Source organism: Populus trichocarpa, chromosome 17 (assembly GCF_000002775.5).
Source record: "Populus trichocarpa isolate Nisqually-1 chromosome 17, P.trichocarpa_v4.1, whole genome shotgun sequence".
Lineage (NCBI taxonomy): Eukaryota > Viridiplantae > Streptophyta > Magnoliopsida > Malpighiales > Salicaceae > Populus > Populus trichocarpa.
The window spans coordinates 14,067,325-14,079,877 of NC_037301.2; the positions used below are offsets into that span (position 1 = coordinate 14,067,325).

General features: G+C 34.3%; 2 protein-coding genes and 1 long non-coding RNA gene across 4 annotated transcripts; 2 read left to right on the plus strand and 1 right to left on the minus strand.

Moving 5' to 3' along the window:
• Positions 1 to 791: 791 nt before the first annotated feature.
• Positions 792 to 2,185, plus strand: LOC112324646 (uncharacterized). Of its 2 annotated transcripts, none has more exons than XR_002978625.2 (2): positions 792 to 1,728; positions 1,832 to 2,185. It is a non-coding gene; the product is annotated as an uncharacterized LOC112324646 (long non-coding RNA). The 2 variants fall into 2 exon arrangements; XR_008057838.1 differs by having other exon boundaries at positions 792 to 1,724.
• An 820-nt stretch (positions 2,186 to 3,005) lies between these two features.
• On the minus strand, positions 3,006 to 8,111 carry LOC18106547 (autophagy protein 5). The gene is made up of 7 exons (XM_006372415.3): positions 7,782 to 8,111; positions 7,378 to 7,444; positions 6,291 to 6,380; positions 5,370 to 5,457; positions 5,018 to 5,110; positions 4,248 to 4,376; positions 3,006 to 3,508 (listed from the first exon to the last, which is right to left on the minus strand). Exons 1-7 carry the CDS (start codon positions 8,006 to 8,008, stop codon positions 3,165 to 3,167), a joined length of 1,038 nt encoding a protein of 345 aa, XP_006372477.1. The 5' UTR covers positions 8,009 to 8,111; the 3' UTR covers positions 3,006 to 3,164.
• A 1,014-nt stretch (positions 8,112 to 9,125) lies between these two features.
• On the plus strand, positions 9,126 to 10,832 carry LOC18106546 (protein ALTERED XYLOGLUCAN 9). The gene has a single exon (XM_006372414.3). The coding sequence runs from the start codon at positions 9,382 to 9,384 to the stop codon at positions 10,492 to 10,494; it is 1,113 nt and encodes a 370-aa protein (XP_006372476.1). The 5' UTR covers positions 9,126 to 9,381; the 3' UTR covers positions 10,495 to 10,832.
• Positions 10,833 to 12,553: the final 1,721 nt, after the last annotated feature.

Below are 12,553 nucleotides of genomic sequence, written 5' to 3' on the forward strand. Positions count from 1 at the left end.
TAATAAGGATTAATTCATTACTGTTAAGCAAGCATTATCTCGCTAGCTCAATTATTGAGTGTTAGTGTATGGAAGCTAGACACCAACCAACATATATATTAGCTGCTAGTCCACCATGACAAGAACCGAACATGTCCAGTCGAGATTCTTATTATGATCCATGCGTGGATTGCTAAAGTTATCCTTAATTTCCAACTTCACATGAACATTTGTCTTCTAGTTCTTGTACTAGTGCTCCTACTTCTCTCTCTTTATTGTTTTATGCATTTGGTTACAAAGATTCTCATACAGTAATTTTATCTTGTGATCGAGATTGGATTCTGCTTGAAATTGTATTTAATTAATGTTTTAATATATTCTTGAAAGAAAAATACTTTAAAAAACAATAGTTATTGCTTATTATATTTTCAAATACCATCTAATGACATGTTTAAGATTGTGATAGTGGTGAAGGTTCAAAGTGTTTTTTACTTAGAAATGCAATAAAATAAAGTTTTTTTAATTTTTTAGAAATTATTTTTGACATCAGCATATAAAACTATCTAAAAATATATAAAAAATTATTTTAAATAAAATAAAATTAAAATTTTTAAAAATACAGTTTTCCTATTACAACATAAGTCTTGACTTGTACCAATCAATATGTCATGGGGTTCGCCCATTTGGGCAGGATGGACATAATCCTAAAGCCTTTGGATTGGTCTTTGAATAATTTATTGGACCAAGCGAATGATCTCTCTGTGAGAAACGGAGGAGACTTTTTTTTTAACGTTGGAGTAGGGGACAACTAGCTAGGGACATGTGGGTCTCTCCGATGGAACTTCTCACAACCCTAAGATCATAGATAGAATGGGCATGTGAAGGAGAAGGGATGATATATCCTTCAAAAGCTTCACGTCCACATGCCTATGGAAGATGCTACAAAACATCGCATTGCTCTTCCTGACGAACAGGTATAAGTTGCTTCATCCTCAACCATACACGCCTCCATTAATCTCAAATCTCAGAAATCTTGGAAGGGTACTTCCATGGTGGGTACCATTGCCAGGAGCTTGTCTCTACATTTAATGGCATGATTTTATCTGGCCCCTGATATATACTAGCAGCCCTAGCTAGATCCCTTTATACTTTGAACGTGACAATTCATTCTGGCACTGAGTGCTTTCCTCTAATGAGTCCAGGCTCCTAGCATGTATGGAAGAGATGACATATGGATAGATACAGTTGGTCAACCAAATGTGGACGTCGTCAAGCTGGATCACCATCTCCTCCCTAACCAAGCCAAATTTAGTTGCTTTAAGGACTAATCTATCACCAGTGAATGCTACTTGACTCCGTAACATTACGTTGAAAAAATTGCTTTCAGATGTCAGAAAAAACCATCACTCTCGTTCATACTTGTCACTTGATATGACTCTGTCCAACTTTGATCATCCATTATTCCATTTGATGCCAATTATCTCCCTCTACCAGAGGATATTTTGCAGTCTATCAAAAGAGTTGAAATCAGAGAATATAGAGAGAGAAAATGTATATTACAAGAATTGGGCTACATGGGATATTATATTACTAAAAAATATTTAATTCCGTAAATGTTTGAGATACTTCTTAACAAATTTATAACGTTATTTATATTTGTTATTTTTTTTTCTGTTGTTTCCATCTGTGTTACAGGCTTGTTGTTTGTAAATTCAAGCCTGACAATGTATTTCTGCTCGATCCTTGTTGGTACCTTTTTTTGTTTATTGTTATTCTACATCTTGTTTTAGATGGAAAGAACATTAGCACGCAGCACTACTTATTTGCCCACCATTTTTCTCCTCAATGCTAGGATATTTGAGCTGAGTCTCTGCCACACCCTAGGGGGAGCGCAGAAGGGAATTGTTTGGCAGTGAAATGCACAGATGCTGTTTGCAATTATCTCAGGTTGGGGGTATGTACAGCTCTTTGCCTGGAGTGGAACAAAGGACTCCATTTTGTTATGCGGCCAATATACCTACTGTTCCTGCCCTGCGAAATTATATATTATACTCAGACCTCGCTGATGAGTTTTCTTTAAATGAGATTTATGACAGCGTTTAGGGTTTCTCAGACCCTTTTCCTTTTCTGTCTTCCTAATTTTTACCTTTAAATCTTAATTATCAAGTTCAGGCTGCGTCAATGTATGTTTTAAACTCAGACCTCACTGATGAGTTCAGGTTGAGTTGGTGAATGCTGTGGGGTCGAAGGGGATGGCCTCCAAAGCTGGTAATGGATTAGTCTTGAGTTTATAATCATTGGTTGTGGTTGGTGGTGCTGCTTTCTTTTCCCGGGAGAAAAATGAGAGTGATGGTTTTCTAACATTTTTGAGAAACACACCTGAAAAAGACAGCTTTTTTTTCTCTCCAGGTTCTTCAATCTTGTCCTTGCATCTTGTCCAAGCAGGTTTTGCTAAGACTGATTGAAGGTCCTCAAACAATTTTTATTGGTTCCATGTGCCCATTGAATTGAAGTTTCCTCCATTGATATCTTTTCCTCAGAGGTATTCCTAGGATTAGCTCATCCAAATCCTTACAAAAATTATGCTGTTTCCATGTCCAAACCCCCAAGCGATGCCCATGACATTGATTACCATAACTGTCTCCTCTCATTTGATGGATTCACTTGTATTTTCTAGCGTGCACCGTTATCATGTATCGTTTAATAGTTACTCATACTGGATGCAGAAATAGTCATATTTTTCGTTACAAGTAGATTTTAGTATAGAAGGCCACGTTAGAATTGATTGTTTTTGTTGCCTGATTAGTTAAAAAACTTTTTTCTCTGGGATCTGATGTGTGGAAAGATAGAGATCGATTTGAACTTTTTTTTTTTATCTCAGGGACCTGATATGTGACACTACCCCCTTCCATAATCTCTCTCTCTCTCTCTCTCTCTCGATTAATTCTTCTCTTTGTGTTGTCATGTATCACAGCTCTGATTTTATCTCCCACGATGACATTGAATTTTGAAAGAAATGAACAGAATTAAAAGAAGAATTGCAAATGTGACATAACGTATTTACCAATGTGACTGCCTGTACAATTATATACAACTGCATTCTTTGGAGGTTGAATTTAAAAGAGTAGAGCTCGCTCAAATTGCAAGCTATAAAAATGTTCAATGGAAAAAAAAAAGGATTCTTATCATGCAGCATTTACATTTGGAACTTTGACACAAACACAGATATGAAGAAAGTGCTCAGGATTCTTTAGGCTGTTCACCACCCAAGAGAAAGGTATTTCCATCTTTGGTTCAATCCCTTGGATGCGGACGAGTTTAATTTCAGCATCGTTGCAGCAAGACTCCACGGGTTGGTTAAAGATTTCTTTCCCCTCTTCAGCTCCTGTACTGCTGCCTGCATCTTCTGATGAAACCTTCTGTACATCTTCACCTTCTTCTATGCATGGTTCATCATTGATCAAGGATTTGCCCCCAAAAAATTCTGGCAGGAGATTTTTCAGTGCATCGTGAAGGGTGAAATGTTTTCCTGCAGTGCAAGAAAAATGAAAAAAATGTAGTCTAGAAGACACTGAAAGTCACCATCTCTTTGCAGCACATGAAATAGAAGATTCAAGGTCATTGTAAAAATAAGCAACCATGACAACAAAGTAACAAAGTGTAATTACTTTTCAAAGTGCTTTTCACTCGAAAATGTATCAAAATAATATCTTTTTTATTTTTTAAAAATCATTTTTGACATCAGCACATCAAAATGATCTAAAAACACCAAAAAAATTATGGTTACAAGCTTTTGAAACGCAAAAACAAACAGGGTTATAAGCTTGAAGCTTCTAAACATTATTATGGTTTAAAGGAAATTCTTAGACCTCAGAAATGTCTCCCCGCCACACATATGGAAACAGTGATCACACAGAAATACAGGGACCACTATAAGAGGGGTTATTTCTGATCATTTCAATCAACAATGAAGGTTCTTGGAAATTATTTCAGCTGTCGACTAACCAAGAAAGTGAGTCATGGGATTATAAGGGCTCAAAATAATCTGGGAGTTAATGTAGACAAACTGTTAACATATGCTTGATTCTTGCAGATTCATTGTATGTTTAGGCTTACTGTTCAAGGACATCAATCATTTCTAACTATCATCATATTTCTACGCTTGTTGTATCCTGTGATGCAGTAGGAAAAAGGTCTGACAAATCAGCAGAAGTCATTACATTCAAAATTAGCAGAATCATCACAACAGACTAGGGAGCATGGCTTACCTTGTTTGTGAATTTCAAGAGGACGATTTATATAAGAAATTTGATCCCAGTTATCAACTTCTGGTGCATCTTCCAGATCTTCAAAATCCTCATTAACACTCCAAACATACAATCTAACTGGAATTTTACCTGAAAATAGTTATGACAATATCACAATCAAAATTCAATAGAGGCAAGAGAAACAAGAAATATATTTGCATAACTGAAAGTAAAATTTTAACCTTTTTAGCCCAATAATGTGAAATCAGAGGTTAAAAAAGAAATTTTAAAAAAATATATCAAGATTGCTGTCCGACATCTATAAAATGTCTCAAGATTTGAAGTTAAACGGGAATTTAAAACCAGGAATGCATGTGATGCATGGATGGATGTGCAAATTCTTTTGCAGCATACATAACAAATGAGTTATTGCCTTCCACATTTCTTCTCATATCTTAAAATTGTTTGGCTTCATTTCTTTCTGGTAAGTTTAATAGACTGTAAATACATTTCTTTTAAGTTTTAACATACAAATATTTTACATGTGAGTAAATTGCCATGGTCAAGGTGAGATGCCTTCAGAGCACACTACGTTTAAGTGATGAATTGATAAGATAATTCTCAGAATAATGTATGCAAGAAGATATTCATATTCCCATCCACTTCCCAATGCACCTTTATCCACAAGCTTAATAATGAACAACGATCAAGAGCTTATTTACATATTCTTAGTTCCACTAAATTCAGATACCTACATTGAACTCTGTAAATTAAGTATTGATTTTGCTAACCTGCCTTCACTTGCCCAACCATATCTGCCTCATCAGTGGTGACTGTTCCAAGTTTAAGCTTTGAAGATGCACGTATATATTTCTCCAAATTACCTGCAAAGAAGTGCAGCTTTCAGATAAGAACACAAAAGGCTATAACAAATTGAAATTGCAGCCCTGGTAATCAATGGCCAAAAGATAGATAAACAAGGACTAATGTGAAAGGATGAAGCTAATAGGAACCCAAAGAACTTATAGAAAGTCCACTTTGTTCCATTACAAAGTATAAGACACATTGCAAAACAGAGTGCCACAGCTCCACTTGACAGAGCATTACAAAGTATAAGACACACTGCTTAACAGACCGACATACCATCCATGACAGAATGCCACAGCTCCACTTGATCAGATTGAGACATGTGCATAACATTCTTGCAATTTCCATTGATAATGTAATCTGCCTGTAGCATAACCAAATACAGTTAAGAAATTTTACTTCTAGACCCTAAATCTAACAATATTACCGGTTATGATCAAAGAAAAAAGAGCATGAATTAAAATATATAAAACATTACCAGATATACATCCAATAAGGAGGATTCTGAATACAGCTCAGGTTTTATAGAGATGATATGCTAGATTAAAAAACTAGTGGTTTCTTTTGCAAATCTTTTCTTCTTGATAATAACTTGTCTTCGACTTAATAAAGAAGATGGCTATATTCTTGTGCATGCAGAAAACAGTACAGATGTAATAGCAAATAATATAATCCTTTTCTTTTCTGATTTTGCTTGGTTACATGTTAATTTACACTACTCATCTTTCGGTTAATAAAGAGTTCAAAACACAATTTACAGATAGTTTACACTTGGCACTCCACGAACAATGGTTGGTGGTCATGTGAATCAAATTATAGTGATAAAAAATATTTATTAAAAATCTATAGCTCTCCCTGTCTATAAGTTTAGCTCCACTAGTTTCTGAAGACACCAAACCAAGCTTAAACATGGCTGTACCTCGACAAAAAGGATGTGAGGAAGTATCTAGTTCAACAGAAACAAGGGAAATAGATTCAATTTGGTTTTAATTAATAGTACAGATCCCAAAAAAGCAGCAGCTAAAAACCAAACTATAAGGTAGTTTCAAATTTCAACAATTTAAAAACTAGTGAAATGAAATGTGATTGGTGCTCAGTGACCAATGACGATTGTTTTCTTGGAAGAAGGCACTGCAACTTGCATGAATAGATAACAGGCTTCATAAATATATCATTATACAGGAGTGGTATACTAACCTCTTTCAGTGAATTAATAAAGCTCCACTTTACAGACTCTTCACCTTCGCAAGGAATCAACAAATTACTAGGATAACCTCTAAAATGTACCTGCAGAAATAGAACCAAATACTGAAAATTAATAATTCATAAAATAATCGCACAACAAAAGGAAAACGAGCAACCTTTTCTTTTTATTTGATGAATAAAATCATTATTATTAATTAAGAAAATCAGTACAAGAACTAAATGGTCAAAGAGAGAATGGTTAGTCACACACCAAACTATGATAGCAAAGACAATTAGCACTAGGAAACTACTTACAAACAGACCAGAGTATAAATTCTAAACCAGTCATAAGGGCCAATGACAGCAAAAGAAGTCTTCAAAAGCAACCAACGATGTACAGACAATTTGATACATAGACCAAAAATGTGGCACTTAAAAGGAATATAGAAAACCAAATTTGTTAAAAAAGAAGCCAGATTACAGCAAAATGAAGAGAGGCAAAGGGCAGACACATAATAAGGAACATCTTTTTCATAGAAATCCAAGCAATAAGATGCACCAAAGCAAGACAAGAAACTATGAAGCAACAAGTTGATGATGTGATCCCCTTAACAAAGCCATGCTGACCAAACACAGTGCATCTCAACAAAAAATAGTTTTCAAAGTTCAATCATGGTAGAGACAAAAAGGGGGAAAACACACAAGAATCAACATGGGATGGCCACATTGCAAAGAATAATTGAAACCCCCTAAATGCAATGCAGGTCCTAAAGCTGAATCCTAAACAACACGTATTTATATATGAAATTCAATTGCAAGATTAATTTTTTTTTTCCCAAGGTCTTCAAACCTTTGAGTGAAAGTACTACAGTTGAAATCCCATTGTCAATCAATAATACTCAACTCAATCAACCACACAATTTTCTTCATAAACAAGCTAATAACCAATGAGTTAATCTCCCAACTTCAAAGTTCCACACTTTCTAAAACTCGAACAGCACAAAAGCCAATCCAATCAACCTAAATTACCTAAATTACCTAATACTAATTTCCCACTCAAACTAACAGTAAAAAAAAAAAGAAAAAAAAAGACTCATACCGTCAAATTCCAAGGCCTTTCAGGTTGTGCACATAGAAGATCAAAAAGCACCCCAGTTGGTATATACCTGCAAAAATTTCACAAACACCCATTAGCCAAATCAATCAAAAGAAACCAACTTTCTGCCAATTGAGTTTCCTTATTTCAGTCCAATGAACAATTCCCAAACCCATTAGCTACAATAATCTCTACAATCGAAAAACCAACTTCTCACAAAAGGGGCTCTTTATTTCACTTAAATCAACAAAATAAGCAAACAAAATAGTGGGTTAGAGCTAATAATAACTAAATCAATAAAAAAAAAACTTCTCTCAAAAGGGTCTCTTTATCGCCCTTCAATCAACTCAAAAAAAGCAAAAAAATAAAATAAAATGAAGAACACACAAAATCCTTATAATAATTACCATTTTAGAGGCAATCCTTTGTAATCAAACCAAATAGTATCTTGTCCAGGAGGGAGAGTAGAAGAGAAGTAAGGCTTAATAAGAGGAAGAAGCAGAGGTAAGTAACCAATTCTAGGTGCTAAGATTAATGCTGGAGATGGTGGTGGGAGGCTTGTTATTTCTGATTCATGGAGATGAATTTGTAATGGAATTGCTCCTTCCCATACGTATTTCTGTGCCTCCATCATCTCGGTTTCTGCTTGCTTCCTTGGTTGTTCTGAGTCTGACTCGAGTTCTTCTCTTTCAAGTTTCAACTATCTGAAACTTGAAAGCCCGTCTCTTATCCCAAACTATCTGAAGGCCCAACTTGGCCATATAATTTTATTTTATTTTTACATCCCGAGGCCTGTCGAATTTTGGACTATATAAAAATATAAGAATCTAAGATGCAAAATTTATTTTAAACTATTTTTTACATTTATCAGATGAGATCCGATCAAGTTAAATTTAAGTTTTAAATCGAGTTAAGTCTTATATCAGATCTAACAATTATACTATATAAAAATTACAAAATTATTTTAAAAAATTATTTTTGTGCTAATATAAAAATAAAATAAAATTGTAATGTATAATTGCAAGTATTAATGATTGATGTTGTTGTTATTTAGTAATTATTAAGGTATGATTTCAAGTTTTTAGTAAGTTTTTGTTTATTACAGGAGAAAATTGTTTTTTTATGGGTCATTTTAGCCTAATCTTAAAAAAATTATTTTTAATTAGATCAATGTGTTGACTATTGAGTCTAAATTTTAATTAATACATGTGATTCAATAAGTGAATGAAATACAAGGCATTTAATATTCTTAAATTATTGGAGATAAATTTTAAAAGAAAATATAATTATTGATAAATCCAAAAAAAGAGAGCCTGGGGCACTCATTAAGTTGATGTTGACCAGTATAATTAAATTAGTTGGTACAATGAATTTCCTTTTTTATATAAAAAAAATACACTAATTATTCCCATAATTCAAGGATTAATGAATTTGGATAAAATATAGTCATTGAATTATAACAATGCCCATTATGATTTTCTTGCCCCTATTAACTTAATCCCCTAACTTGTTTGGATAATGTTCTAGGCTATATAGAAAAATTATAAATATGTTTAATTTAGAAAATATAAAATAAATTTGTTTTGAAGTATGATATTTGGTGGAAAAGATATAAATAAAGAAATAAAATAATTTTTTTTGTAACTATTTTAGAAATTTAATATTTTTAAAATAATAAACCATTCCTTCTTCACATTCAATAACTAACAACCAAAGTAAATTTTCTGAAAAACTAAATAAGACTGTTGTTGTCCCATTCACATCAATAAACCAAAAAACATTGCTTTTCCCTTCATTAACCATTCACAAATCTTCCCACACCAAATCACTTGGTCTTTACCACCAAGGCACCAACAACAGCAACAAAAACCAAAACAAACCCATTAAACAATAAAGAAAAAACCCACTTCTCCATTTCTTTTTCCATTCAAGAAACATTGGCAAACCATGGAATCAATGATCTGAGAGGAAAAAAACAGAGAGAGAGAGTAAAAAGACCAAAATTTTATGCTAATTATGTTAGGTGGTGTACAAATTGGAGTATTGGCAGCTTGTGTGGTGTTATTTGTGCCAATGGGAATGGCAGGTTATCATTTAAGCCGAAACAGGATGTTGTTTTTCAGTGGTGCCCTTTTCATTACACTTGCGGTAGGTGTTCATTTGACTCCTTATTTCCCTTCTGTTTCTGATTTTGTTAGTTCAGTTAAATCTGTTGTTGTTTATGATAATCGTGAGGATTCTTGTATTAATTTAGTTAATGAAGTTGTTTGGGATGTTAAACCTCGTATTATTAGTAGTAGTGGTGATGGTACTGTTGATTATGACAAGATATGGGATTGGTCTAAAAATGGGAAGGTGAAAGGTTGTGATTTTGAGAAGTTGGGGAGGGGAGATGTTAAGGATTTGCTTAATGGGTCATGGGTTGTTGTGGCAGGGGATTCGCAAGCGCGGTTGACTGTGCAATCTTTGTTAAGTTTGATTTTAGATGAGAAAAGGATGGGAATGATTAAGGGGGATTTGTATAAGAAGCATAGTGATTATGAGATTGTTGTGGATGAGATTGGTATGAAATTGGATTTTGTTTGGGCTCCGTATGTTGTTAATTTAACGAGTTTGATGATGGGGTTTAAGCAGAATAGAACTTACCCTGATGTTTTGGTGATGGGAGCAGGGTTGTGGCATATGCTTCATGTGAACAACGCATCGGATTATGATGTTGCATTGGAGAATTTGAGGAGTTCAGTGGTTTCCTTGTTACCGTTTTCACCAGAATTGGATACGGATGGGCCTGTGACGGGTTCTGTGTCTGTTAGATCTCCTCATCTGTTTTGGCTTGGGATGCCAATTTTGATAAATGGGATGTTGAATACAGAGGAGAAGAGGGAGAAGATGAATGATGAAATGTGTCGTGCTTATGATAGTGCACTGCATAATAGTAGGCTCTTGCGCAGATATGGTGGTCCTCTTCTGTTGTTGGATATTCAATCGTTGAGTTGGAATTGTGGACCGCGGTGTACAATTGATGGGATGCATTATGATGGAACTGTTTATGAAGCTGCTGTTCATATTCTGTTAAATGCATTGCTTATTGAATCTCATCAGAAGCTTGGATCTTCATAGTTTTGAATTTGAATAAAACTGAACAGCCCACACTGGAAAGACAAAAAGACTTTATGGAACTAATCTAGAGTAGTAGATCAACAAACACAGGAGGCTGATTTTTCTTCTTGTATTGCATCTTTAATCTGTTCCAGGTTTGTATCTTTTGCCTTTAGATTAACTCAGGAGTAAGTTTTTGTACTATTACTTACATGTTGAGATTCATTTTTTCTTATTTCTCTTTTTAAGGTGAATGAATATTGAATACTCTCAATACATGTATTCTATGGCCATTACAGACATGAAAGATTTGTATGGAAAGTAAATAGATGGTTTTTTTGGCACTACCAGCAATTAAAGCTCTGTTAACCGACTCTTCTTTGATTTGAGTGTGCTTTTCTTAGTAATGGAGTTGTATGTTGTGTACATGGTTTCAGAGCTATCTTATAAACGTATTTGGTATTCTTCCTTTCCCTTATTATTCATTTACCAATTCTCTGGAGAAACCTTTTATGCTGGCTTTCTAAATGCCCCCTTGTGTTGCATTTTTATCATTACAAGTTGACAATGTTCTTAAAATTAGAACAAGAAGATACTAGTTGCTTTCAGTTTACAAGAATGCCTATCTGGTCACTCAAATGTGAGCCTAGTTGTTACTGGTTACTGCTATGTCTGCAGTGACTAAAAATAAATAAACAAATGTTGTTGTATAGCTTTGTAGTCTACACTTTGTTCACTTGTTTTGTCCCATTCCAGCTCCCAAATATGTGATTTGGATTGCCTACCTATTTAAATTCAACCTCTCTATAACTTATTTGAATTCAACAGCCAGACCTAACTGTTTCAGGGTCGGATTTCAACCTAAAGCATTTTACTCTCTCGATTGCTATTAAGAAAACCGTTTAAACAAAACACTTAATTGTTACAATTATATTATTTATTGCTCCAATTTATTGTTGATCTTGTTTGGCAATCTTAGCCAAGTCTATGCTTGATGCATCCATCTTCTATCTTCTCCATTTATTGGTTGTTCTGAATATGGTTTAATCTGGTTTTGCATTCCTAGCGGAGCATATGCTTGATGTAGGTTATCCTCTATATCGATCTGTCTTTGTTTTGTTGTTTCACTAAAACTCACAACCTATGCCTTGAATAATTCTGGTTAGGTATTTCTATTTGGCAGAGTTGCTACAACTCAAGCTTAGATTTAGCCCAATTGATGAGTGTGTTTACCTGGGCGTTTAAGTTTAAATTTCAATGCATGTGCATGAGTGTTTGTAGTTCAGTGATAGAGTAGTAGTGATGAGCTTGTAGAAGAAAGGTTCAATCTCCTGTTCCTTCATGAATGATATGGTCCCATTTGCTGAAACTGGAATATGTTAGCCTCTGAAGTTATAAACCAGGTAGAAAACGCCAGAAATCTACTTTGTGAAGTTACAACATCACATAAATACTTTTTCTTCGAAATTATACTAGCCTCTGTTTAGCTGCAGTCCGAACCACACATCTCTTTTAAGAAGAAGCATTGAACCATATTTGAACAACCTTTGTTTTAGTTTTGATCTCTGATTTTTTTTTTCTGGGTAGTGCTAATACGCTGCCGAAGTTCTACCAGGTTACATAGAACCAAAAATCAATGCCACAAAACTAGAAATAAGAAAAACAGAACAAATACGAGCTCAAATGCTCCATATGCGTCCACACCAAAGAAAAGGAATTTGCTTTGATTGCATAAAGCACTAAAACCTTCATATTGGTATTTTTCTAACAGAGATTGACAGGACTTGGTGACTTCTGTTGATGCAGATCATTTTTTTTATATATATATAGAGAAATCTTTTATCACATATGCAAGATTGCGCTTTGTTTCGATAATCTTATAGTCATTGACTAGATAGCCCGCCCCTTGCGTTTGGAACTAAACCAATTTTCATTCCCAACTGCATGAAAGTTAAATGAAATGGTGAGAGTTAATATACCATTGCCAGAAATCTGTTGTTTCATTGTGATAGCGGTTTGTTTAATCCTTAATTATCTGCAAGCAAACATTTAGTGTACAGTTTCTCCTGTTTCGAAGAGT